General features: G+C 50.8%; 3 protein-coding genes across 10 annotated transcripts in view; 1 reads left to right on the top strand and 2 right to left on the bottom strand.

Annotated features, from left to right (window-relative positions):
• TLN1 (talin 1) overlaps positions 1-17161 on the bottom strand; it is a 31233-nt gene extending 14072 nt beyond the window's left edge. The window contains exons 1-28 of one of the 4 annotated variants that reach the window (XM_081152418.1): positions 16835-17076; positions 14312-14505; positions 11023-11185; positions 10678-10775; positions 10292-10421; positions 10051-10203; positions 9639-9781; positions 9408-9535; positions 8668-8728; positions 7947-8051; positions 7432-7587; positions 6654-6755; positions 6416-6492; positions 6006-6186; positions 5718-5831; positions 5497-5605; positions 5063-5271; positions 4799-4897; positions 4325-4375; positions 3626-3793; positions 3157-3451; positions 2452-2618; positions 1485-1613; positions 1191-1307; positions 968-1081; positions 638-772; positions 356-484; positions 74-176 (exon numbers count right to left, since the gene is read on the bottom strand). In XM_081152418.1, coding sequence (XP_081008544.1) covers positions 74-176; positions 356-484; positions 638-772; positions 968-1081; positions 1191-1307; positions 1485-1613; positions 2452-2618; positions 3157-3451; positions 3626-3793; positions 4325-4375; positions 4799-4897; positions 5063-5271; positions 5497-5605; positions 5718-5831; positions 6006-6186; positions 6416-6492; positions 6654-6755; positions 7432-7587; positions 7947-8051; positions 8668-8728; positions 9408-9535; positions 9639-9781; positions 10051-10203; positions 10292-10421; positions 10678-10775; positions 11023-11152 — 3403 coding nt within the window. In that variant the 5' untranslated portion in view covers positions 11153-11185; positions 14312-14505; positions 16835-17076. Of the gene's footprint in view, positions 1-73; positions 177-355; positions 485-637; positions 773-967; positions 1082-1190; positions 1308-1484; positions 1614-2451; positions 2619-3156; positions 3452-3625; positions 3794-4324; positions 4376-4798; positions 4898-5062; positions 5272-5496; positions 5606-5717; positions 5832-6005; positions 6187-6415; positions 6493-6653; positions 6756-7431; positions 7588-7946; positions 8052-8667; positions 8729-9407; positions 9536-9638; positions 9782-10050; positions 10204-10291; positions 10422-10677; positions 10776-11022; positions 11186-14311; positions 14506-16834 lie in introns of all 4 variants that reach the window. The other 3 variants (XM_081152417.1, XM_081152420.1, XM_081152419.1) reach the window with 3 other exon arrangements.
• A 122-nt stretch (positions 17162-17283) lies between these two features.
• Positions 17284-21119, top strand: CREB3 (cAMP responsive element binding protein 3). 4 transcript variants are annotated; one of them, XM_081152426.1, is made up of 10 exons: positions 17284-17409; positions 17509-17646; positions 17745-17892; positions 17967-18034; positions 18138-18227; positions 19278-19384; positions 19494-19562; positions 20241-20325; positions 20417-20501; positions 20579-21119. In XM_081152426.1, the coding sequence occupies exons 2-10, from the start codon at positions 17518-17520 to the stop codon at positions 20881-20883; spliced, it is 1086 nt and encodes a 361-aa protein (XP_081008552.1). In that variant the 5' UTR covers positions 17284-17409; positions 17509-17517; the 3' UTR covers positions 20884-21119. The 4 variants fall into 4 exon arrangements, with proteins under 4 accessions (XP_081008552.1, XP_081008554.1, XP_081008553.1 ...); XM_081152428.1 differs by having other exon boundaries at positions 17326-17409; positions 19278-19360; XM_081152427.1 differs by having other exon boundaries at positions 17339-17429.
• Positions 20661-26533, bottom strand: part of GBA2 (glucosylceramidase beta 2) — a 12273-nt gene continuing 6400 nt past the window's right edge. Inside the window, exons 4-17 of one of the 2 annotated variants that reach the window (XM_081152421.1) lie at positions 25527-25745; positions 24985-25224; positions 24643-24745; positions 24347-24500; positions 24130-24255; positions 23756-23928; positions 23419-23523; positions 23111-23218; positions 22857-23008; positions 22634-22740; positions 22341-22483; positions 22145-22260; positions 21858-22049; positions 20661-21564 (exon numbers count right to left, since the gene is read on the bottom strand). In XM_081152421.1, the coding sequence (XP_081008547.1) occupies positions 21286-21564; positions 21858-22049; positions 22145-22260; positions 22341-22483; positions 22634-22740; positions 22857-23008; positions 23111-23218; positions 23419-23523; positions 23756-23928; positions 24130-24255; positions 24347-24500; positions 24643-24745; positions 24985-25224; positions 25527-25745 (2217 nt within the window). In that variant the 3' untranslated portion in view covers positions 20661-21285. The remainder of the gene's footprint in view (positions 21565-21857; positions 22050-22144; positions 22261-22340; positions 22484-22633; positions 22741-22856; positions 23009-23110; positions 23219-23418; positions 23524-23755; positions 23929-24129; positions 24256-24346; positions 24501-24642; positions 24746-24984; positions 25225-25526; positions 25746-26533) is intronic. The other variant, XM_081152422.1, reaches the window with a different exon arrangement.

Here is a 26533-nt window from a genome sequence, read left to right as displayed (position 1 = left end):
CCCATCCCTCACCCAGCTCCTTATTCCCCCACCCCCCTCACCATATGTCCCATTCCTGGCCCTGCCCACAGACCTGCATAATTTTCATTGCCCTGGGCAACCTCCCCCAACAACTGGGCGATGGCGGAGCTCACTGCTTTGGTGCTGTTGCCCAGGTCCTGGGCACATTTCTCCATCTAGGGTTAAATGGGGAGTCTCAGGGGGGTGCTCAGATACAACAGGAAATGGAAAGCGGGAACGTGAGAAGCTATGTGGGGACAGCAGCAGTTTAAATGAGGTTTTGGGCAGCTCTGGGGCATAGGTGGGAAGAAAGACATCAGGGTTTGAGTAAGAATGAAGTCTTAAGAATACTTACTGTCTCTCCAGGTAAGGGTTTAAGCTTGCCGTCTCGAGCAGCTGCCTTCACCTCCTGCAGGTCTCTCTCTAGATTCTGTACCACACTCAGTGCAGAATCCATCTCCAAAGGCCCACAGGCTTCCTGAGCCTACAATGACATGGGGGTTTGGGGTGTAGGAGGTACTGCTATATCCCACTGATGCCTCAGGTTACATGAGTATCCGTTTTAGATTATTCTACAGATTCCCCATTATCACAGGACTCTACCCTCATCTTCCAAAAAGCAAGCCAACTCCCATACCTTCTGGGCAGCGGTGCGGAGCTCAGCCAATGCGGTGCCAAGGTTTTTAGCACACTGACTCAGCTGCATGGCCGAAGCCTGGTCCTGAATTGTGGGTACTGAGGCCTTCGCAGCTGCCACCATCTTCCCACCTGGCTGTTGGGGAACAGGCAGGCAGATAAAGGGTACCATCCTTCCTCTGAGCTTGGTACAGGGACTAATGATAGGATGTGAACACTGGGGCTCAGTACTGGACAGAGGCTATTGGCAGAGATTTAAATTGTGGGAGCTCTAGGGGACTCAGGAGCGTGGGAAGGGTTTGGTCTGAGAGGTGGGGAGAGGGTGCCTTGCCTGAAGGAAGCTCTGGCTGGCAGCAATGAGGGCTAGCTGAGCACTGGGACTGTCAGGCTGGGCTTGGCTCCCTCGGACGCCCTGCACCAGTAGTGGAATCTGCTCTGCCACAGCCTGTAGAAGAAAATGTCGTGAGCATCACCCCCTCTCCCTCTAAGGCTGGGGGAAAGTCCCTCTCCTCCCGCACCTCCTCCCACCCTCACATGCTTCAAGGGGGTCTCACCTTGCAGCTCTGCACCAGCAGGGGCTGGGGGCCAGCAGAGACTTTGGGGGTGGAGGCTGCATGTTGGGCCGCAGCGATGGTCTGCGTAGCTGAGGCTGCAGCCTGTTTGGCTGCGTGCTGTGAGGACAGAGTAGTCAGGATAAGCCCCAGGCATTTCATACCCAGTCCCTGGCCTACTCTGCCCATGACATCCTCCAAGGAAATATGAAGTGACTCTCTCTTCACATGTCCCTCCCAGTTTCAGGCCCCCCACAGGACTCACACTCTTGCTCCTGGTTTATTTCCCAGCCTCACCTCCAGGCGCTGCACCAGCTTTTTCTTGATGGCATTCTGTGCAGCCGCATTAGTTGCCATGCGTAGACCCTCAGCTGCCTCCCGTAGCCGCTGCTGCTGCTCCTCACTGTCAGGGTGGGCAGCTGCTCCCTAAGGGGTGGAGAGACAGACAGTCGTTATCCAGCATCCCTGTGGACCCTCAATAAACTCTGCTCTGATCTCTCCAGACTCAGACTTTTTCTCCTTAAGTCATTTCTAATATCCCTACTGAAAGGTAATCACCACTGAGAGGAGACACCTCAGGCAGGCGAATGGGAAATCTTGGGTGGACCCTGGATTCCCTGTGGGATGCTGAACTCCCTTCTTTACGTGAAACTGTTTCTTTCCTTCTTCAGGAAAAAAGCCATGTTTCTCCCCTGACTCCCCACAAAATACTACTAGCAAATGGGGGTAAGCAGGATTCTCTGGACAAGAAGAATGCAGTTTAGAGCAATACCAAAGCAGGGGATCCAATTACTCCTGCAAACTGAAACACCTGAGCTCAGGGGACCTGGGAGTCTTTCAGCTTCTTCCTGGTAGTCCTCTGCACCCTGTGTCCCTGTGTCCCACTGCCTTGTCTTTGCAGTGCTAACAGTGGAAGCCCTGGGACTGAGGCCTATGTGCATTCATAGGAGAAACCAGGAAGCAGAGGGATCCCAGGCAGGTGGTGGCAGCAAAGTAGGGGGAAGTAGGAACAGCAGACCTTGGATTCAGAGGAAGAAAAAGGGTACAGTTGTCAATCAGTCAGCAAGGACTCTGGAAATCATATAGGCTGGAAGCCTGGGCCACCGTCCACCGGTAACTTAGGGACACATTTACTTCCTAAGTGCTCCTGTGTTTGTTCTCTTGTATTTTCTGCTTTACCTGGGTCTTTCCCATCAGATGAAGGTGACCATCCGGAATGGTCTACTTCCTTTCAGGGCTGGGAGTCTACACAGAAGTTCTGTACCTTGGCAGCCTCCACCATCTTGGCTGTGGCATCAGCTAGGATCTTGGCAGCACTTAATAGCTTGCGGGAATTCTCCAGGTCACTCTCCCCTTCAGCATCAGCCTTGATGGCATTGACCAGGTCAGAGGTAGCCTGGGCTAGGATGCGGGCCTGTCGCACCATCTCACCTGAGGGGACAGGGCTCAATCAGGTGAGGAAGCCAGAGACACTGAGAGGGTCCCAGGGGCGCAAGAAAATGGTGCAGACAAGGTAGAGATGAGGCTTTTTGTCACCACAGAGACTGGGGGGAAATTCTCGTGTGATCTCCTTGGAGTTATGATTTTCTAGGCTTAGGATCTTGGTGAAAAACAGATTTCCCAGTGAGCTTTGATGGGAGGGAAAATAGTCTTCAATGGGTATTTTCAGCAAACAGTTTTGAGAGGATGAGACACTTTTTGTAAAGGCTTTTGGGGTGATGGGGTGGAATTGAGTGGGGAAGCCTATCTCCTAACAGTGCCACTTTGCATGTGTCTCTGTATACACTTTCATGTACTCTTTAATGTGCCATGGAAGGCAGAGCAGGGATTCTATTCCTGCATTACAAATGGGGAACCCAGTCTACTGTGCTGAGTCCTTAGGGGGAGGTGTCAGGTCTGCAAGGGAATGTCCAGTGGGCTTGGTGAACCTCAGTGGGGTTCTCTGTCTTCCCAGAGGTGGTGTCCTTACCAGCATCACCCATGGAGCTGAAGATGTTCTCAGTGACAGTAAGAATGGTGTCAGTGGCCTGGTCATAACGGCCAGCAGGCCCAGCCCCGGAGGCATGGGCCCTCACATGCTGCAGCAGCTCATTCAGGGCCTGGGTGACAGATGTAGCTGCTGCTCCTACCCCCCGTAATAGCTGCCCATCCTCTGTTGCTGCCTGGGAAGCAGACACACAGCCCTCCACAGCTTTGGCTACTAGTCGTCCGGCCTCCACCAGCTGCTCTTGGCAGACAGGTGAGCTGATTGTGGGTGCCACCACCTGTGGGAAAACTGAATGTCAGAAATGTAGGCAAGGGAAAGGAGTCATGAGGTGGGGTATTTCTCACTGGGTTGGGTAAAGAGGCTGCAGGAACTAAAGAGATAAAGTGAGAGGCTCTTGTGTGGGTGGCAGCACCACTCTTCGGCATGGGCTAGAGCAACCTTTGGGACTCACCTTGGTACAGGCCACCAGCTGGGAGGTGGACAGGGCACACTGTGTTGCTGCAGCAATAACCTGGGTCTGAAGCCCTGAGTCCTCTGTCCGCTGTGCCACACTCTTGGCCTTGAGGACCAGGGCAGCTGCAGCACTTGCCACGGCCTTGGCTAGTTGCATTAGCACCTCCTGTGAGAAAAAAGCAGTAAGTATGGTCTGAGATCAGGCGTGGATCCCTGGACCCTTCTCAGAGGCGTAAGCTGGTTCATTATTCCCACTGACTCCAATCACATGACAGTGTATGCAGAAGCAACCAGAACCTACCCCAAGCCCCTGCCTTCAGCACCCAGTAGGACAGAACCCACACCAAGAGAAACAGAGCCTACACCAAAGGGAGAAATGTGTGAGGCGGATACACTCGGTCAGCAATGGGAGGGAAGGGCAGCGCTGTTACAGCAGGATGGAGAGAGGAGGTACTTTTAGCAGTCCCTCCCATCCCCAGCTTCTTTTCTTCATTTCTTCTCATTCTTGGTTGGGAGCAGTTACCATGGAGCCTTGGGAACAAGTCCCTGCACTACCCTCCCGGATCCCATTTCCCAAGCCCTGCCTCCCCATCTCCCATCATGTCCTGCTCCCCCAGGAGGCTGGGGGAGAGGTGCAGAAGCGAGTGTATGCGGCTCAGAGGACAAAGCTGGGAAGGCCCAGGCCAGAGGCCATTACCGTGGGGGGATCGTGGGGAGATCGAACCCCAGACCCTCTGGGTGCACATATCTGCATGGGAAATCCAGGATGACAAGTCAAATGAGGAAACTGGCATGGAGTGGGGAAAGGGGGGGGGGGCTAGAGGAACAGTGTCCTCAAGGTGGTAAGGTCTAAAGGATTGGAAGGGGTTTAAGATGTTCTCGAGTAAGGGCTGGGGTTACGTATGGGAAAGATAGGGAAAAAGATGACAGACGGCTAAAAAATATCATCAATTAGGGCCAAGGATGAACTAGCAGGTTAAGTTTGGACTCAGAGATTCTGAATTCTCATCTCCTAAAAAAAAAAGAGTTGAAGGTTCCCAGTATCATTCCTGGAAACAGGTTCAGGTTAACTCTGAGGGGTCAAGTCAGAATAGCAGGACTAGGAGCTGGACTCAGGATCAGAGGTCACCTCTTCAAAGCTGGGGTTCTGGGGGTTGGGTAAGTCACCAACCTGGAAGTGGGGGTCAGTATCACTTTCCCCAATTTGTTGCAACAGCTCCCCACTGGCCTGGCCCACGTTCCCAGCTGCTTGCAGCAGGTTCTGACGGGGCTGTGGAGAGTGAACACCAGTCAGAAGCTGCCCAATCCCTTCCCACACGCCCACAGGTCCTACGTGCCCATGGATCCCACACTTTTATTCTGTAGCTTGAACTGTCCCCTATTCCTTGGGCTCAAACCATCTACCCTCCCTAGCTCCATTCCCGTGGACCCTGACCTCAGCACTGGCTGGCTGGGCACTGCGCAGCAGTTCTGACACTGCCCCCGCAAGGCCCTTGGCTGCCTGCAGCAGGGGACGGCCACTGCTGCCTTCATCCTCCAGCAGGGCAGCGAGCAGCTTCACACCACGGGACATCTCCGTCAGGTTGGAGGAGATTGTGGTGACTGCACAGCCCACTGCAGTATAGTCTGTCTCTGCAGGGTCCCCTGAGGGGAGGAAGAGGAGCATGTGTGAGAGGCAGGGCAGACTAGACGATAGCTGGGAAGGAACACAGTCACAGGCACTTACTCACACACATGTCCCGAGACATACACACATAGTCCCTTCCATGAGTCAAGGTGCAGTCACACCCGAGCCAGTCACACTCATGCTTGCACACCCTCCCCCTCCCCCTATCCCACCACACACAATGAGCTTGGCATCCAGCCTACCCGCTGTCAGGTTCACCACGGAGGCAGTACCGGCTGTGATGGCATCTACCTGGGAGTGGATCTCATGCTTTGATTCATCCATCTTGTTCTTCCGCCAGGCCTTAGAGGCCTGAGAGAAAGAGAAACAAAATTCAAGATCTGCTCTGTTTTGATTAACCCCAACCCTGTTCCTTGGAGTCCCAGCTTCAATACAGTTGGCCTCTCTTCCATCCCATACTCACAGCATCCTGGCCCAGAGGGGGCAGAGTGTCAAAGTCATCCAGAGTGGCCTGGGCAGCCTGCACAGCCTGCATGCTGGAGTTGATGGTTCCAGTGAGTGCCTGCTGGGCTGAGGTCTACAAGGAGAGAAGTAAGAGGGAACACTTAAGGGAAGAGAAGATAAATGAGGACATGAGGCTAGAGAGAGGAATACAAATAGGGACAGGGGAAAAGACTGCTTAACTTGTGACTAGGCTCAGCTGAGGGTGGGGGCAGGGTTAATACTGTGGTGGCAGTGGGGGCACTCTTACCAAAGGAGGCATGTGTCCTCGGTGCATCTGGCCACTGGTAATCTGCTGCTGGGCAGGTGGCATGCTGCCCATCTGGAAATTCTCAGGACCAGAGGCTCCAGAGCGCATGATGGCAGGCAGGGCCACAGAGCCATGCTCCACTTTCCCCACCCGGTTATATTGCTGCTGAAGGACTGTCGACCTAGACAGGGGAAATACTGAGGAGCACTCAGAGGTCTTCCTCTCATCCCCTTCCCACCCAGCTCTACCGCCTTCACAGGTTCTGTGGTCTGGGGTGTGTGTGAGGTCTCATTACAGCCTTCAACTAGTTAAAGAACCATCCTAAGGATTCCATACCCCCTAACAGTCTGGGGGGTCAAGGCTGGCCTTCCTGCCCCTGAAGGATGGGATGAGCCCTGCTCCCTTCATACTTTTTGGGGGAAACTGAGTCCTCTAGCATAGTAGACTCCTCATCTCCTTCCATCCCAAAATGGTCTTTGCTTTTTTTCTGTAAAAAGGAAAAAGGAACAAGAGTTAAACAGGAAGTGAGGGAGAGGTAGCCTCCTTTCCCAAATCAGCTGTTTTCCAGAAGCGGGGTCCCCATTTCTAAAGGAGCAGCTTGGGGAGAAGGTGAGATAAAGAGAAGGCTGGTGGGGCAGGAGTGCACACCTTCTTCAGGATGATATCGATGTAGCCGGCAATGAGCTGTGCGATCTGCTCCCCCTCAGTTGTCTGTACTGAGTAGTAGCCATCTTGGTAGTCCCCGAAATCCTAGGGTGATAAGGTTGGGCTCAGTGGGAAAGCTTGGCAATCTATCCAGGATGGGAAAGGGCAGGATGGGAGCTCCAAGGTCGAGCTGATAAGGGTTTCTCCCCATGCCAATAGCCCTCTAGGAGGGAAATATTTTATTTCTGAGGAGTGGTCTTTATGCTACACATGCCATTTAGGAAATCTCTTTTCTCTCAGGATAATAAGATTAGAAGGACATTAACATTTACCGTTAAATGACCACACTTGAAGGTTAGCACCAGCTTTGAAAATGGAAAACTAGCATTTACTAATTTCTCTCATTGGGGTACTTCATCAAGTTAATACCAAAATATAAAGCCAGAGCAGAAAATTACAGTGTACAGTTGCTGCTGAAAGAGGGAAAGCATGTTTTTCAATTACCTTTTTCTTCCCTCTCCCCAAGTTTCCTATGATCTCAGCTTAATGTTTACAATTTTGTTCTGCTGATTTTAAAGAGTACGTTTCATTTAAGCATCACTCAACTCTCCAGCAGTTTCTCCTCTACTCTAACCTCCGTGCTCCTGCAATAGTTCCAAAGTTTTCTTTTTTTTCTGGAGTTACATTCAGTGCACCTGCCCCAAGGGAGGTAGAGAGACCTCTGCAGCTGCACCTTCTCTGAAAATTCCAAACCCTTTCCCCTCTGAGCCCCCAGGCTCACCAAGGTGAAGCTCTTGGGAGAGGCAGCCCAGCGTTTGATGTTGGTGAGGTTCCATTCCTGGATCACCTCTTTGGTCTTCTCATCCACTCGCATCACACACTCCTTAGTGATACCCAGAAGCCTGGGCACCAGCTTATTCTTTCCTTTCATCTTTTCCTGTGAGGCAGAGGTTGTCATTGGAGTTATAGGTCAGAGGTTGAATGAGAAGTGAATGGTCAGGTCAGATCAAGACCACAAGGGCGTGCTGAGGTGGGAAGGAGTACTAAACTAGGGTGTCTATGGATGGGCCCAGGACAAAGCTACTTCAGGGAAAACGGAAAGGGAGGGAAAACACAAGGTAGGGAGAGAAGTGGTGGTGGAGAACTGACAATGGAAAAGTTTTCACAAGGTAGAGAATAGGACTCTTAGGGAATGCTGGGAAATGAGACTGAGGGCAGGATCAGACTTTCAGATAGGCAAGGGTAAGAGTGGAAATAAGAAGGGCAGTGAGAAGGGTCCATAACTCCATAACCCACCTTAACCAGGAAGAAGGAGACACCATATGTCTTGAGAGAACGTGCTAGCTTCACGTAGCGTACCTTGGCCTCAATTTCACTCATCTGTCCACAATTCTTGTGTGCCTTAGAGCATGAAATGAGAAAAGATTTAGCAAAATATGGGGAGGCTAATATCACAAAGAGTTAGGTTGGGATGTTAACTATAAAGGTTAGGGGGTGCAGGGTATGAGAAATGAGAGGGTGAAGCTCTGGGGGCTGATAAAGGATCTGCAGAAGCAAAAGTTCAAGGGATATAGTTAGGGAACTTGCAGACATTCTGGAGATGTGAATGGATAGTTAGAAAGTAGGTCAAATAGAAGGCCTTTTGGGCTGAATATTCAAAGAGTGGGGATAACACCTTATATTTGTACAAAGACATACTTTTCACACTAATTTCAGGTATACTATCTCATACGATTCTCCTATCAACCCTACGCAGGGAAGGTACTGTTATCCCACGTTAGAGGTAAACAAAAGAAAACAAGAATATTGAATTGAATTCCAAGGCAAATGTAGTGATGGAGCTGAGATTAAAAGCCCAGGTCTTCTGCTTTCTTGGCACAGGAAAGGTGGGAGAAAAGCTTGGTGGTTGGAAGAGAGGAAGGAGCAGACGGGGAAGGGGCGGGGGTCCATTTAGTCAGTAGGATTAAGCAGCAAAGCTCCCAGGTCATACCAAACACTCTCCCCTGTCCCCATTCACCTGGAAGATCTTACGCTCTCCCTTCTGCTTCACATACTCCTTGGGCAGGAAGTCCTTCAGGCTATACCAGAAAAGGGAGGATCAGCATGTAGTGGACAGCATCAGGGATATATGGGCCATGGACTGTGGGCCTAGGGGTGTGAGGAAATGTCTAGGACAGTGTTATCTTTGGGAAGGAAAACTCTGAGCGAACAGAGTCCAAATTGTCCCTGAAATTGAGGTGACTGAGCATTAGCTCTTGAATGCAGCCTGTGTCTGTCCCTACAGGGAAAAGGACTGAGGGAACTTGAGTTGGAAGCTCAGTCCCTGAGGGAAAGAGGGTCAGGAACAGAATTTCAGGGAACCAGGTACAGAAGGCACTCACTAGAAGGATGACCATGCCTGTAGGAAGCTGAGAAAGTCAAGCCAAACTCTACATTCTGAGCAACACCAGAGGATGAAGACTTTTTAAATGTAATGTTCCCTATGAGTAAAAATGTACCCTATTTCCCTCTGGCGACTGCAGTAGAATTCTTCAGACATAGGTAGCAGGGGCAGAGATTTGGACTATTTCGTATTCCATATGGGACCAGTAAGGAGATAAATGGCTGATGGAAGCTAAAAGGGTACCTATGTGGGTCAAACTCTGGTATCTCAGGAGAGAAAATGGGGTGAGAAGGCCTGGGATGGAGACAGGATGATTGGTGTCACAAAGGCAAGAGTCCTAGGCCCAGATGGGGTGTGGAATGTGAGTCACTCACTCAAGGAAGCCGGCCTTGTGCTTCTGCTCATTGTGGGGCCCAAACTGGATCTGGCATTGGAAGCCAGCAAACTCACAGGCTTTGTCAAATGAGACAGGGTGGGAGCCATTCAGGATATCATCACGTGCCTGGAGAGCACAGGGAAAGGAGGCAAACTTTGTGTGGGCAAAGGGATGCCCTTCATGGTCCCCTCTCCCTACCTCCACCACCCCAGGCAAGTCCTCTCCACACCTGCACATAAAGAAGATTCAGCTGTACAGGGTCCCGGGAGTCCACGTTCTGGTCCGAGTAGAAGAACTTCCTCCGCAGCAGAAGCGTCTCGTTCTCCTCCACTCCCTGTTCCCTTAGGGTGCGACCATGGTCCAGCCAGTTCACTGGGACACACACAGTCTGCTCAATGCCAAGCCCCCACGGCCCCTGTGCCGCCTGGTCTCTGGCTTTCCGCTTGTTCATTTCTTCATCTCCTACCTCCTCTCACTAATACGCTATGTTCTATGAGTATAGGACTCTGTTTTCTTACTGTTGCATACCCGGTGTCTAAAACAGTGCCTTGTGAAAGCAGGTCCTCAATAAATAAAAATAAATGGCTGCCCCCTGCCACCCTGACCACTTCCAGTGCCCTCTCTTTTCTACTTCTGCTTACACTCGTCATCTGTGTGCAATTTCTGCTTTAGTTTCTCCATCTTCTTTTCATCCCGTAGCAGAGTCTTGTCCTTCCGTAAGGTGCCGGTCACGTCCTCCTTCTTCTCTTCCATCAGCTCTCGAACCAGAGAATATTCATCATGGTTGGTGATGCCTGGGGGAGGGGGAGGGGTTGGTAGCAGCATCTTTTGCCAGAGTTGGAGTTCCCTGCCCAAGCCGTCAGCCCCACCGAGACCCCTTACCAATGCGGGCACAGATGGTCATAAGCATGTCGGTGACAGTCTTAGAGTCATCCACCATGATAGTCTTCACAGTTCCATCCAGCATACGGATCTTCAGGGGCCTCTGTTTCTTCCTGTACTCCATGGTGTCCTGTTGGGGCAGGAATAGGAGGTAGGGGCCCACTTAAAGCTAGCGGTATTACTTCCTTTTAACACAGTCAGAGGGGAGGAAAGGAGATTACTAAAAGGACTACAGTGAGTCACTCAAAAGCAGGTAGTATGACTGTCTGTGATAGAAAGCACGGGAGGGGTCAGAGACAACAGATGTGGGTGCTGAAAAAATAGAAGGTGGAACAGGGAAGTTGACGGAAGAGGATGTTGGTGATCCTTGATGAAGTGATACTCACCCCATTTCGGAGCATGTAGTAATCCAAAGCTTTCCCGGCCTCCAGCCATATACCCTTTTTGGGGTCATCATCTGACAGAAACAGCCCAAAGTCGCTGGCTAAAAGAGAGAATGGACCACCTCAGACTTATGAGGACCCCAACGTGGCTGAATGGCTGTGCCACTGCCCTTACTATTTCCCCAGTGACTCAGGGCTTAAAGGTGAGGACGGGAACCATGGAGCATAGACCTGAGGGATGAGTAGCCTTAGGGGACAATAAATAGGGTCATCCTTCAAGGCCAAGAGCCTGGGAACAGAGAAGGGACCGAGGACTCCCACCCCAGCCACATGGGTAATCAGACTCACGAGGGCCAGCTGGGGCCTCTGGGATACGTTCACGAATGATGCGACAAGCGTCGTACACCATGGTAGACGGCTCGAATTGCATCGTCTTCACCACATTCCCAATGCTGATCTTCAGCGAAAGTGCAACCATGGTGGCAGCTTCTCCTCTCCAGGCTGGCTACACCTGTCCCATGGCATCAGGGCATTAGAACACCCTCATAGGAGGAGAGGAGGTCCCCCAGATGGAGTCCCAGGGAGGGCTGTTTTTGAAAGGAACTCACCAAAGCAGATAGCAATGAGGTTGTTTTTGTTTTATTTAATTCTAAAGAGTGAAAGATTAGTTACTTCAAAAGGACCAGTACCAACCATCTACGATGTCTGAAGGAAAGGCTGCTGTGCAAGGTGCAAGAGCAGGTCTGAAATTCAATGTTACCTGAGCACAGTGCCCTGTCCTTACCACTGGAATCTGTGCCTCCCTTCTTTCTTCCAAGTGTCTCTCTCTTACCTTGTCCCTGCTCCTTTCCCAGCCCTGACTCTGCCTTGTTTTCATCTTTTCCTAGTTCAGCCTTTTTCTCTCTGTCTCCCACTAAATCCTGCTGGCTTTTCCCTGTCTTGGATTTTCAGAGCTCTGCCCTGACTCATCGCATGACCTTCCCTCTCACAGCTTCAGCTTCCTTCTCTACAAAATGAAGATGTTATATTAGATAATTCCCAAGGGCTTTTGAAGCCTGCAAACACAGACTCTAGGTAGTCTGGCAGGGAGATCAAATACTGGCCATTCAAGCCATCTAGGCCCACTCCTGTCCCAGCTTTCCTTTAACTTGGGATGCTGGGGGGCTCCCCAAGGAGCTTGGCCCATATTTGGCTTCCCTGGAAATCAAACTAGAATAATGACCCTCTAATCCAAAGGGATCTCAGAAATTATCCAGTCAACTCTTCTATTTTGCAGAAGGGGAATCAGACCCTGTGGAAGATGGGGAGAGGGGGAAAGTTCAAGGCAGGACAGAGAAAGAACCGAGTCCTTCTCAGTCCCTGCTCCTTCTAAGTCAACAAATCCTCACAACTCCTCCTATGCTAACTCCTCTTCAGTAAGTCCTTCAGAGACTTTGCCCTCAGTCTCAGAGGCCTTCCCTGAAGGTATTTTCAGTGCTTCTCAGGATGCTAGTCCCAACCTGTCCCGTCCCCACACCCTTCTGTCACCATCTCTTAGTGGGCTGGAGGAGCCACTAGAGGCAGCAGGTGGCGCACAGTGCACAAGAGGACAAGTCTGCCCGGCAGCTGATGATGTGACCCAGCTCCATGAGGGGATTGGTGCTTCTTAACTAAGAGAGTGAGCACATCTAGGCTGCTCGTTCCCCTCTTGGCCAACTGCTAGCCCCAAGGGAAAGCAGGACTAGGGGCAAAAATGGAAGCAGAAGTGGGAGTGTTGGAGTACAGAAGGCAGTTGAAAACCAGGGAAGTTGGGAAGGGGTATTTTTTGGGGGGTGAAGAGGTTAGAAAGCATGGGTTGAGGGAGATTGAAAATTTAGAAAGAAACAGGGGACAGGAGGCAGAGGTGGGAAGGGTCTGGGTGAGGATCTGATGGACCATTTTTGACATCCTCAATAGTCCAGAGTCTCAAAAGAGAGGAAACCACAGCTCACTATCTTTACTCCCAAAGAGAGAGGACCCTCCCAGTCTCCCCAGTTCCAGCTCTCTGCCCACCTCCCCATTCCTCGGGCACTTCTCCCAGGAGTTGGACAGACCTGGATGTGGGGTCTCTGGAGGGTTGGAGCGAAGCTGGTAGAGGAGTCAGAGGAGCTGAGGGCAAGACTGAAAGGACCCTCCACCCTAAGCTGAAATTGCACATCTCTCCCCATTTCCTCCGGACATATGGACACCCCCTTCTTCCTCAAGTACGGAAACCTCTGCTGAGACCCCGATAAGGGAGTTGAGTCATGCCTACCCTTACTCTTAGGCTGGTTCTAACTGGATATCCACATAGCTACAAGAGGGTGAGGGAGGAAAGGGAACTGAGGAATGAATTGGGGGTGATGAGGGCATAGAACAAGTATAGGGAGAAGCTACCCAGTTCCTGCCATAGCCTGAGAACTTTGTTACCCTCTCCATGTTTTATGGAACAGCAACAACACCCCCCCATGTCCCCCTCCCAGGGAACTCCTCCTCCCTCAAGACATTCCTGAGATACATTCCAGAGGAGTTGGGCAATTGGAGGGGGGTGGGGGAGAGGAGGACAGGAGGTCAAATCCCAGCAAGGAATGGAATGTAAGTGTACTGGGGGTAAGGAATTTGGGGCACATGGAGAATACAGTCAGAGCAGATACCCACAAACAGAGTTGCAGAAAGACAAGGGGTTATAGAGAGGTACAAAGGGAGAGAGAAAGCCGAAGAGAGTCAGAATGGAAGAAAGTTGGGGGAGTAACACTCAGTCTGTTACCAAATTTGGCCTCTGAGTCCGCAACCACGAGGAGGGGGGTAGTGAGGGTTGTGGGTGAGACTGACATATCCGGCCTCACGTTGCTGGAGGCTCATTTAGGGCTGGAAGGGGCAGCTGAAGATCTGGATCTGACCTCCCACAACACAGCCCCTGCTCACCTACATACACCCTTACCCATGCATATTCATTCTCCCCAAATGCACCCCAGCCTATGCACAGAGCTCTTTCCCACAAAGCTCCTTACATTGTTTCTAGGTACACGCTATCTCAAACATGCAGCCCCTACACAGATCCCAGCACAACCACATTATCTTCCCATAAAGACCTCATCCCACACACACAGCTTCCCCACAAATACACCTCTATCAGCAAGCACAACAGTCTCCCTACATCTCTTCTCCCATCATATAGACATTCTCCCTCCATTCATCCAGTAAGCATTTCTGAAGACCTGTGGTAGGGAAGACCCTGGGTCAAACTTTTAGTGGCTGGGAACCAAGAGTAAGCCCTACCTAGCCTTTGCCCTCAAGGGGCTCCCAGTCAGATTAGTGGATAACTACAGAATTACACCACGGGGCAGGATGTGGTAAGAGGTTGTGTGCTCAGGGGAGGATCCCTTCAGGTTAGGGAAGGAGGACAACATAGTCTCCATGAAAAGTGTCCTTAGAAGTCAGGATTTAAAAAAATAAAGATAAAATAATAGTGAGCTATCTTTTTATTAACTATTTGTCCATTGCTTTGCATACACAATTTCACTTAACCCTTACAACAACCCTGCAAGGTAGGTGTCATTATTTCCACTTTTACAGATTATAAAAATGAGGTTCAAAGAAGTTAAACACTTGTTCAAGATATTTACCCAAAGTCACACACCTAAATTGTGAAGCCAGGATCCGAACCCAGGTCTCTCTGACTGCAAAGCCCAAGCTCTCCACTACACCAGCCGCAGATGAGTCAGGGGTAACATTCCAGGCAGAGAGAATAGCATAAGCAAAGGTGAAGCAGCAGGAAATCACGGAGGAGCATTCAGGGAAGTGAGTAGACAGGCTGGCTGAAGCACAGGGTACCTGCAAGGGAGCAGTGATGGGAAAGTCAGGATTAGGATGAAAAGGCAGGGGAGGACTAGAGAGAAGAAGTATGAGGGATTTGACCTACGAGAGGGTAACATAAGCTAAGGGAGGCTGTGAGCAGAAAAGACATAACCAGAACTGGATTTTAGAAAAATAACTCTGGCAGTTACCTTGGAGATTAGTTAGAAAGACACTGCATTAGCACAAGTGAGAGATAATAAAACCAGAGATAGAATAGTGGAGAGAAGGATGCCACTCATTAGAAATTTTAAGAGGTAGAACAGACAGGACCTGATGACAGTCTGTCCTGTCAACCATAAGGGACCAGGACCCAAAGTCAGGTTGGGGTCCCATAGCTTCTTGTCATTAGCAGCCGTTCAGTAGCTGGGGCAGCTTGAGTGTAGGTAAGAAACTGGGAAGGGGGAAAGAAAGGATCAGGCTGAGCTGGGAATGAGAAGATGAGGCTATGGTTAGAGGATGTGGCAAGGCTGTAGGGAAAAGGGGATGGGGATGTGGTTAGTACCAGGTAGGGGCAGAAGGGATGAGGTTAGTGTACTGTGTCAGACGGGTACTAGACTTATCGGTATGATCACTTTGTAAGGTAAATAAATAAATGCCTAAACACTGTGTTGCAAACCTGAAATTAATATAATATTGTATGTCAACTGTAATTAAAAAAAATAAAATGCATGCACATATCTCCTCTTAAAATTAAAAAAAGAAGGGATGGGGTTAGTGATTATATCAAGCTGGAAATGGGGAAGACAAGGCATAGAGTAGGGGTGGGGAATGTCTGGCCCCCAAAATCATTTGGTCTAGCCCTGCCAAAGCAACTGCAGGTGGGACTTGAAATTCAATAAATCTAGGAGCTTTTTTCACAACTAATTTTTAAGTTGATAATTTTGTATGGCCTGCAAATGACGTTATAAATATCCAAATGGCCCTTGGCTGCAAAAATGTTCCTTACTCCTGGTATAGAGGAAGGCTGGGGAAGATGGTAGTAGGGAAAATACTTATATAATCAGCCACTGGATCAGGCTGGAAGAAGGGGAAGAACAATTATGTGGACAGTGGCTAAATCAGGGAATGATGAAGTGAGGTCAGAGGCTAGATCAGGCTACAGAAGGTTGAGAAGAGATGGGGCTGTGGTCAGTGGCTAAATTAGGCTGGGATGGAGGAGAGTGAAGGGACACTGGTAGTGTCTAAGCAAAGCTGGAGTTGTGGAGGGGAGGAGGCGAGGCAACCAGTGGCTGGGTCAGACTGAGTAAGGGATAGTGCTTCGGTCAGTGGCAGGGTCAGGCTGGGAGTGAAATGGGGGTGTGGTCAGTGGCCTGGCTGGGCGTGGGATCTGCAAGACCCAGTTTCCTCTTTGGGTCTCATTTCCTCTTTTCTGTTTGGGGAGTGGGGGAAGGGGATCTACAACTACACCAAGAAATTAAGGAGGTTTACAATCAGGGGATGGCACAGAGCAGGGACCAGGGTTACTTGCCAGTTGTGTTGGGCTAGGGGTGGGGTATTCAGCACATGACTAAGGGGTATGCAGGTGAATGAGTGGGTGAAAGTTGCAGGAGAGTGCTATAAAATGATGGGGAAGCTCAGTCAATCTTTTAAATTTTACCTGCCTTAGGTCATCGACCTTGACCTCAACTACAACGTCTAAAACTGACCCTAATTCCTAACATTAACCTTGACCCTAATTTGTTTCCTGTTTCCCAATACCGGCTTTGACATTCATTCCTTTCCTGACTCAACCCTTCACTATTTAGTCCTAAAACTGACTATGCCATGGTTCTCTAATCCCTAAAGGCTGAATTTCTAACCTAATTCCTGTTGTTGACCCTGAACTCTGACTTACGTTGGCCATCCTAAAAAACAAAATAATGGCCTTAATCCAAACTTTCCATACATAAAAAAGACCTGACTCATACTAATAACTCTAAATTTTAACCCTGGCTCTGTAACTTCTAAAGCTAACCTTGAGTTCACCCAATTCCACGTAATCCCAAACTCTCCCAAAGCTTTCCTACTCACATAACCCGCTATCAGCTAACCTCAAAGTCGATACCCGCCCTGCACCTTACTGTCACCCCACTCCTCGCCCTCCCCAAAACTTATCTGAGACAGAGATGTGCTCCCAGAAAGGGCGTGGCTCCCGCAAAAGGGTCTACTTTAATTTCGAGCTCAAGCCTAGATAGACTGGACGCTGACCTCCCCAAGAAGACCCAAAACAGGAGGCGCAGAAGAGTCAAGGGCCCCGCCCGCCCGTCTCCCGGGCCTGGCCTCGCGGCCCCACCCAAAGGCTCCCGCTGGTCCCGGTCCGACCTACCTGCGCTGCCTGGATTATGCCCCGCCCGCCGGCCCGCTAGCCGGTTCGTTCTCTCGGTGGCTCTCGGGATCCGGCCTCGCCCTCCCTTCGGCACTCTTTAGGCCACTTCCGTCCCCGAACGTCCCCCACCCGTGGGCGGCGCCCTGGGCCCGCGCTCTATGGTTGCGGGGACTGCAGGAAGCTGCTCTGGCCCCAACTCTCGATGCTCGGGATCGCGCGGAACACGGGCCGCCCCTCCCCAGCAGGAAGCAAGGGTGCGGCGCAGCAGGGGGAAAACTCTCGAACTGCGCTCGAAATCCCCTTTAGTCTCGGAAACTTCGTTTCCCTAGCTTGGGGCGGAGGCGGAGCCGGTTCCCCAGAATGCCCGCCCTCAGGGTGTGAGAAGGCGGCAGGGACGTCCCCTCGATTTGCATAGCTCCCGGGACGTGGCGCGGCACCTAGGCCACTTCCGCGTCTCAGGGAACTCCAAGTCCCAGAATGCTTTGCGGGAACGCGCGTCACTTCCGTTGTGTTGGAAGCTGTGGAGAATCAAGATCCGAAGGCTAGAAGCTGGCCGAGGAGGGAGTAGCGTTTAGGTGGGGCCGACTGACAATCGGTGGGTGTCGGGCATGGGATTCGGGGTCGGGGCCAGGTGGAGGGGTGAACTCCTGTATTTCTACCCATTCTTTCCGTAGATTTCCCAGATGGAGCTGGCGTTGGACCCGGGTGAACAGGACCTACTGGGCTTTCTGCTAGAGGAAAGGGGAGATTTGGGGGCGGTGCCCGACGAGGTCTTCGAGGCTCCACTGGACTGGGAGTTGCCGCTTTCTGAGGTGGCTCTGGGGCTCTGAGTCGGGTTGGCGCAGGGCGGGGTGTTTATGAGGCATGAGGTGGTGATAGGTCAAGGACTGTTCATTTGAACCCTGTGTAGGCACTAAGCGATTGGGACGTAGAGGATTTCCTGAGCTCCCTGCCGAGTCCCCCAGCATCGTTGAACATTTTCAGCAACTCTGATCCCCGTTTTGTCCACCATGATCACACCTACTCTCTCTCACAAGAACATGTTTCCATAGATCTAGGTGAGTATGAAATAGTGAAGTTTGGGGGGAGGGAGAGGACTCGTGAACCTGGCTTTTCACTTTCCCTTTTGCAGATAGTGGGAACTGTGGAAACGAGGGGGCCCAGATGACTCCACTGCATGTGGAGGACCCGGCAGAGCAGGTACTTGATTTGATTCACGGGAGGATTATTCCCACATTGCAGAGGTGGGGACCGGATTCCTCATTCCCCTTGCAACTCTGCTGCCCACCTTTCCTAACCCCAGGAGACTGTTGGGCTGATATTGACAGATGAGGAAAAGAGGCTATTGGAGCAGGAGGGGCTTACTCTGCCTGGAACAGGTCCTCTCACTAAGGTAAGACTTCAAATGGTTGAGTAAAGGCTGGAGGGGGGTTGTGAGTCCCAATTAGGCCAGTTCTGTTAATTTTATCAGTAATGTGAAAAAGGACTGAAGTGAGAAATTTAGCAAACTTACTGCTAATAGGAAGCTGGGGGATATAGTTGATATGCTGGATGCGGGGACAGATCCTGGCTTTGTAGGGCTTACACAAATTTTGGTGTTCTCTTTAAGAAAGAATTAAAAATTATCAGTGCATTGGTATAGGGACTTGGAAAGGACTGCAAGCAAGGGATTTTGACACTTAAATTTCACTGGCTTCATGGTAATCCACCTGTACCTGACAGGTAGAATTAAGTTTTTAGGCTATATCGAGTAGTATAACAAGAATAAATCTAAATTCCAGAGTTTTAAGTTTCAAGCAATGAGTGGCCACTTCACAAGCACGATATTGTGATACTGTGATGAAGTCAATGTTCACTGACAGAAAGATTAAGAAATTCTAATTTAAAAGTATGAGTCAGCTGTGTGATATGGCTACTAAAAAGGTGAATGAGGTTTGGAGGCTGTAGAGGTATTGCCTCTAGAAGGGTAGTGCCTCTCTTGTTCTCCTTTGTACTGGCCAGACCACATCTTCGTGTCCAGTTTAGAGTCCAGATATTTGACAGATATTAAAAGGATGTGGTCCATCCTGAGGAGATGAGTTAAAATTTTTGCCCAGATTAAATGAGGAAATGTTGAGTGCCTTAAAAATAGCTAAGGGTCATTTAATTTGTTCTCTATGGCCCCAGAGATGAGGTATTAGGTAAGTCCAATGAATAGAAATTATAGAGGCAAATGTTCGCTCAGGATAAGGAGGATTTTTAATGAATAAAATTGTTTAAAATGGTCTGGCTTATGAGGGTGTTAACACCTGGTCCTTGGAGGCATTCAGGCAGATGCCAAGTGCCTATTGGTCAGGGAATTGGTAGAAGGGATTCCTGCATTAGGAAGATGATTGAACTCAGTTGCCTTACAACTCTTTGGTCCAGTGTTCTGACGATACCCCCTTTCCTTGTATTCTCTCAGCTAGAGGAACAAGTTCTGAAACGAGTGCGGAGGAAGATTCGAAATAAGAAGTCTGCTCAAGAGAGCCGCAGGAAGAAGAAGGTGTATGTGGGGGGTTTAGAGAGCAGGTATAATGGGAGAGGGACTCTGGGGTGGGGGTAATAGAAATAGCTGGAAGTGGTAGGTGTTTGAAGGGAGGATATAGACCATATCCCCACATCCCTGTTACTCCCTCAGGGTCTTGAAATACACAGCCCAGAATCTGGAACTACAGAACAAAGTACAGCTCCTGGAGGAACAGAATATGTAAGCAACTCTCTAACATCCCTCCTTTCTCATCCCTCTCATTTAATACTGTCCCACTCTTTCCCTGCTCCACGCTTGATTTCCAGCAGGGCAGCTCCCACACACAAGGTCTGGTGTTTGGCCTTTAGTGGGTTTCTGATTCTAAGAAGGTCATAGTAATGGGGAATAAATTCACACCTAACGAAGGGTAAGTTAAGTATCAAGAAAGACAGAGTAAGAAAGACCACATGGGGCAGATGACATTTGATAATAGATAGGATTCCAGGGGTAGAGATAGGGATAGGAACATTCTAGGGAGAGCACAGAATAGTCCAGTTTGGCTGGAACCCTAACAGGTGAGTTGGGCCAGAGGTAGAGAACATAGACTGCCTGGTGAGGATTACCTGCATAGCTAATTAGGCAGTGTAGAACCACTGACTATTTGCAAAGGAGTTAAGTCAGGACAGGCGCAGAGGTGTGTGTTTTAATGATTAACAGGTATTTTGTCCACAGAGAGGAAGTCATTTGCAAAAATAGGGCAAAAAAGAGAGTTACTCAGTGTTTCTGGGTCTCTCATGTATACAGGAGGAATACCTGTTATTAAGTTAAAAAAAATTTTTTTTTGGAGAGGTGACCTTAACCGGAGGGTTTCATTGTATCTCAGTGCCAGGTCAGATGCTGTTCACTGTCCCCTTCTAGGTCCCTCCTGGATCAGTTGAGGAGACTCCAGGCCATGGTGATTCAGATATCAAACAAAACCAGCAGCAGCAGCACTTGTGTCTTGGTAAGGATGGTGATGGAAGGAGAGATCCCTCTCCCAGGTGCAGGGATGGGTGCAATCCAGCTCTCCATCCTTTCCTTTTCTTGTGTTCCAGGTCCTACTGTTTTGCTTCTGTCTCATCTTTGTACCTGCTATGTACTCCTCTGACACAAGGGGGAGCCTGCCAGCTGAGCATAGAGGTGAGGGGCTTGATACCATTAAGGGGGAACTAGTGGGAGAAGCTGGGCCTGCCTCTAAAGAGTCTTTTTCTCCTCAGTATTATCCCGCCAGCTTCGTGCCCTCCCTCATCAGCTGCAGCTGTCTGTCCTACAGTCGGAGGTACCAGAGGATAGCTCAGATCATGAACTCCAGGCTCCTGGCAACTCTTGCTGCCTGCCCTCGCACCTGCCTCAGGCTCCTGGCACAGAGCCTCCCCTGAAGTTACTACTCCCTGATTTCTTCTCAAAGTTCCCCTGCCCAGGTCCCATCCTTCCCCTGCATGCAAATCTCACAAGAGAGGGGGAATGGCTTCCTGCCCCCAGCCCCATATCTGTTATCTTGCAGGGCAGATACTCAGGCTAGGTGGGAGGCCTGGGCTCTCCAGTCTGTTCAAATGCAAAGGAATAGAAGAGGGCTAGTTTTAGCTTCTGTGCCCTGTCAGGAAGCCTCAGGGCTCAAACACATCACACTTATCAGCTTTCTGGGTCTTTTATTTGTACCCATGTATGTCTATCACCCCATGAATGGGCCTGGGGGAATCAACTGACCTTGAACATGCAGTGAGGGGATGGGGTGAGGAAATAAATAAGTGATTCTGATGCTTGGGTCACCCTCAACCCCTTTACTGGCATGGTTGGGTGGGGAGAAGGGACGGGGCATGATTGTCTGGTGGCTCAGGGTTGCAGGAGACTCGGGGATAGGGGAGGAGTAAATGCCAGGTGGAAGGCTAGGCTGTTAGTGTCTCCCTCCCATAGTTCAGAGGGCTCACTCTGGGCTTGGATTTGCCATGACTTCCTTTGGTCCGAGTTTAGACCCTGTGCTTAGTCCTGTGCCCTGTTCGGCTATTGGTCTGGAGGCCTTTTTATGCTGCTGCTGCTGCAGGGCCAGCTGCATGGCCCAGATGCTCAGTGGCCGCATATAGGCCAGAGAGCGGAACACTCGCTGTTGGCAGTATGCCTCAGGGGTCTGGAAGGCCAGGCCCAGGCGCTCCCACACAGTACGGTAGCAGCCTTCAGCTGTCTGGAAGCCCTCCCAAGTTAGGCCCTGTAGGGAGAGATGACAGTCATATTAGTTGGCAACTTCTGAATGGTCAGTTTAGCTGTACAGATGGACACAATAGGGTCTTTGCTCTCAGGCAGTTCCCAGCTAATGGGGTAGATAAACTTAACCCATAGGCAGAAGACTGAAGGTAAGAGATGGAATGCATGCCAGGGAAAAAAGGGAGGCTTTTTGGGTGAATAAGATGGCATTGGGTTAGGCAGTACAAATGTTTGAGGGCTGAGGAAGTGTGCTGGGCCATGGTAAAGATGAGAGAGATGGGGAAGGTAGTGCATTACCTCCTGGATCATGGTGGCTGCCAGCCCATAGACCACACCCACCCAGACTTCATCAGACTGGACACTGGATCTGTCAGGGACACCATGGGGCTGCATCCCATTCACAGCACCCATGGCCCCTCCTGCAAAGGCCTGGACATTGAACTCGAAGATAGTTTGGAGAGCACGAACCACGTGTGGGGTAGGAAATACCTAGAGGGGCAAAGCCAGAAACACGGTCTCTGAAATTTGCTTTGTACCTCCAGGAAAAACCCACCTTTCTGGTTCCTCCTCCTAGTCTCTCTTACCTCAGTGTCTCCTTCTCCTAGGCCACTGGCCCTCAGGAACCACTGGCCAGCACACTGGTCAGACATGATGCTACAGGACTGAGGTTGAGAGCTACAATCATAGTTGTAATAGCGACCTGAAGTGGAGGAAGGGCAAAAGTAAGTCTCCTTGTGTTCACATAGCTGCCTTAAGACTCTTTAGGATCCCCCAACTCACCATTCCACAGCAGTCTCTCATAGGCTTGCTGGCCCCGGCTAAGGATGGAAGAAAACTTATCTTGGATGTCCTGTGTCCCACAAAGAGCAGCCATCTGGACCATCATAGCCACAGCTGCCAGCCACAGTCCTCCACAGTAAGCACTGATTAGGAAAATAGGTTTAGGGATCAGACTGGCAGCTCCAGCCACTCCCATGCCATATAACAGGTGATGAGTCACTCTTCCTTGAGCCCACCATCCCTTAATGCTTAGTTTCCCACCTCAGACCCCCTAGAAGTTCCTATTCCCCAACCTGGGGCCTGTGGTGACCCATGCATCATAGGTCTGGTCTGCATAGCCTCCATTTTCAATGAGTCCATCTTGGTCCTTGTCAAACTTCATTTCAGACTCCATCACGGCCTAGAAAGGGACCAAGATACTGAAGACCTAGATACTAAGGAAAGACAATAGCCAGTTGTCTCTCCCCAAACACCAGTCATGCCCCTGGCACTGGCCACTGTACATGCATCCCTTACCAGACACACAGGCCACATGTCCCTCAGGAAGTCCTGGTCCCCCGTCAGGTAATAGTCCCGATAAACCTGCAGCACAAACTTCAGATTCAGGTCCTTCCAGTCAGCAGTATCATGGATCACATATGCATTGACACGGAGCCATGGCTCATCATCTGCGGGAGAGAAGGAAACCTGGTTTATTTGCATTGGTGGGTAGGGTAGAAGGTGCAAAAGCTGAGGGAGGGAAGCTGACCTTGAGGTGGAAGGACTTTTACCTGGGTCCCCAATATCATGGGGGATGACATTCCTCCTTTTCACAGGTGCCATTATCCCACTCATCAGGTACCGTCGCCATGTCAGGTCTTCCCTGAGTGTGGCCAGAGCTGGGGGAGCAGACATACAAGTTGGGGGGTCAGAGAATGGGCAGGCTTGGGGTGGTACAGAGCTGTGCGTGTGACCCCAGAAGGAAACCAATAAACAGGATGTAGATACATATTTGGGGGAAAAGACAATCTGAGGGATCACAAAGGTTCAGGGGTATGGGGAGCTGAGAGGACAGAAGAGGCACAAAAGAGACCCTCACCCATGTCATACTGCAGGCTGAGCTCAAGTTTGGGCCAAAGCATGATGAGGGCAAAGGAAGCGTAGAAGTGGACATCATATGTGTTGTACATGCGATACTCCTGACCTGGAGGAATGAGGGAGACACACTGTTGCCAGAATTCCTGCTTCCCCTTTGTATTCCCCTCCCTCCCTAGCTTGTCCTCTAGAGTTAGGGGAGGGGCACCCATACCTGCCAGTTACCCCTCATCCCAACCAATAACTTGGGGCAGGCAAAACTTACCATCCTGCTTGGTAGTAGGGCACTAACTGGCCTCACAGATACGGCCTGCCATACTATGGCCCACCAGCAGCCGTACCTTCAAGGTAGCCAAATCGACCGTACTCCGTAAGGATGGGGCGGAGCTGACACATGCTCCCTGCCAGCTCCTCCGGTAGAGAGTCCTCAGGAACTTCCAGCCATATTGTTCCTCCATCAGCCAGGAAGTATAGTTCATTGAAGAGTGCAGATTTGTACCAGGCAGGCAAGGACCTGGGGAGTCAGGAGGATGGGATGGTCTAATGTGTGTGGACCTCCCAGGAAAGAAAGGACTCTGGGGTTCAGTGGGAGGCGGAGGGGCACCAAGTGAATCCTAGCCCAACTGCTGACTTTGGTGGGTGGAGAGTGAATCAAGGAGTCCTAGATGGAGTGTGAGTGCCTGGGACAAAGTTAGGAGATGGGCCCCATTGGTACCTGTCATCTAGTACTGGCCTCTGCCAAGCCGAGATCCTCTCTTCCCACTCTGGGTACTGGCACAGTGCATAGTGACTAAGGGCGGGTGCTGCATCACCACCTGAGCCAAAGAACCTTGTGTACCGCCTGGGGTGGAAAGAAAGGGAAGGGATGAGAACATGGGCTCCCGGTCAGAGCCCTACCACCTTGGATCCCTATACTCTCTCGGTCCCCTCACCTGTAGTAGACCTGGCCCTGAGCTCCAAACATGATTCTGGGCATGTCCCAAGCCAGTGAGAACTCTAGGCGGCACCGGCCTCGAGGTGGCAGCTTACCCGTAACACACACAGCCCCAGCGATGCCTACCCCTTTCTGCGAGAGGGTGCTTCGACCTGAGAAGCACAAGAGGAATCAGCACAGGCACCCCCTTCAGCCCCAGGGCTCCTTAACATGAGAGCTTGGGAGCTCCCACCCTGCTCCCAAGACAGGGACAACCTCTCTCCCCACCACCTCCCTGTTAGACCCCCCCATCACCAGCAGGGGAGTCCAGCTGTCCATCTTGAAGTAGATCCTGCCACACCTGCTTCCCAGTGCCATCGGGGTCAAAAGCTGTGACGTGGGTTACCGTTGTATCTGCCTGTTAAGGGGCCAAAGGCTGTGAGGGGAAGCTCCACAAGTATGCTGGCTTCTGACAAACACTCTATTTCCTGTTACATATTCCCACTTCCTCCAAGTTCTAGAGGCTTAAGGGCTGTGGTGAGGGTGGGACTCAGGAGATTAGCAAGTGAAGAGATCATGGTGGGATGGGGTGGGCTCGGGCCAGTTGGGGGCAGGGGTTCAGGGTTAAGGTATAGCATAGGACAGGCTGCTCCGTACCGTGAGTCGTGCAGCCACCGCCATCGTGTAGGGATTTGGAAGGGTTGGATGATGCAGCAGCAGCCCCTGTACAGACTCTCCATCACGCTCCAGACAGAAGGGCTCATTCCATAAACCCCCTTGGGCATCGTCCCCACCTCCCAGTCCATTCCGCATGGAGAACATGATGGACACATCCAGGGCTTCGTCCCCTTCATTTTCCACATCCCACACAAAGACTCCTACAGGCAGACTGCTGTCCTGGGAGCAAAAGATCAGACTCAGATGGTCCCGGTGTAGCCCCTCCTGGGCCCACTCCTCATGGCCAAGCCTCACACCAAGGACCTGACTCAAATATTCACAATATACTCTTGATTTCCACTAGCATCTCCCCATATCCCCAGGCAGGCTGTCTACCAGGAGACAGAAGAACAGTTGGGCAGTGGTCCTGGGAAACCAGCATGATGTTCATGCAAAAAACCCCTTCTTTCACAGGTCATGGAATTTCCAGCAGAGACAGATCCCAGGGAAGGGAGGACAATGGAAGAAACAGGGAATCTCACCTGGTAGTCATGGGGCAAAATGGGTGTGATCTGGCGGCAAGTGAGGGTGACATTCTGGCCAGGAAGCCGATAGACAGTCCAGGCTCGGGGATAGAGGGCATGGTAGAATGCAAAGTACCCACACAGGCCCCAGTTCCAGCTGCGCAGGACACTCGGGCGCTCCAAGGACAGGACTTGCTGGTACACAGTCTGCCCTTCCCGACGCAAGCACACTGTGAACTAAATCAAGAAAGAAGAGAGGCTAGAAAGGGGTAACCCATAGGCGCTTAACTAGTCTCCCTCCCCTCAAAGTAGCTCCTCCCCTTCCAGAGCCTGCAATGGTTACCACTGCATCACAGCCTCGCTCATCCTGCAGGCCTCTCCTCCAAGCTCAGTGAGTCATCACTAATCCTGCCTCCTTCTCCATCTATCTCCCAGACTTCCTCTCCCTTCTTACTACTGTGGTCTTATTGCCCTAAGCTGGGCCCTCACTGTCTCTGCTCTTACCCTCTACCCCTACTCATCTGGAGTGATCTTTCTTATAGACAAATCAAGATATGTTAGTCTGTGTTTATGTTCCAGTGATTCCCCATGGCCCTCAGACTAAACTCTTCTACCTGGCTTTCAAGACCTTGATCTGGCCCGTCCCTGCCCATTAGACTCATTACCTGTTGAAAGACCTGTATTCTGGTCATATCAAATACTCACTATTCCTTGAGCACACATTTTCTCTTCTACATACCTTTGCCCAGGCTCATTTTCCATCTGGTGAACCTCCCCCTCGCCCCAATCCTTCAAGGCTTAGGCCAAATCCCATCTCCTCTCTTCAAGCAGAGTTGTTCTCCTGTGTATCCCCCTAAGCCTTTAGTGTAGTATGTTATAATGTGTTTACTTACATTCTGACCCGACTGACTGCTCCATGGGTTGAGGACAGGGGCCCTCTCTAGTTCACTGAGGTCACCCTCTCCAGCTATGAGTCCCAATCAGTCAGGCAGAGTTGGCATGTGTAGGCAGAGAATGGGCATCCA

This window comes from Miniopterus schreibersii (assembly GCF_964146895.1).
Source record: "Miniopterus schreibersii genome assembly, chromosome: 11".
Classification (NCBI taxonomy): domain Eukaryota; kingdom Metazoa; phylum Chordata; class Mammalia; order Chiroptera; family Miniopteridae; genus Miniopterus; species Miniopterus schreibersii.
The sequence above is the reverse complement of the archived record's forward strand: the minus strand, read 5'-3'. Positions and strand labels throughout refer to the sequence as shown.

Bases quoted from the DNA above. Each gene is read 5' to 3' on its own strand.
- CREB3 (XM_081152426.1), top strand. From the start codon at position 17,518: ATGGAGCTGGCGTTGGACCCGGGTGAACAGGACCTACTGGGCTTTCTG. The intron at 19,385-19,493 runs GTATAATGGGAG...TTACTCCCTCAG, and splicing joins GTGGGGGGTTTAGAGAGCAG to GGTCTTGAAATACACAGCCC. The intron at 20,326-20,416 runs GTAAGGATGGTG...CTTGTGTTCCAG, and splicing joins GCAGCAGCACTTGTGTCTTG to GTCCTACTGTTTTGCTTCTG.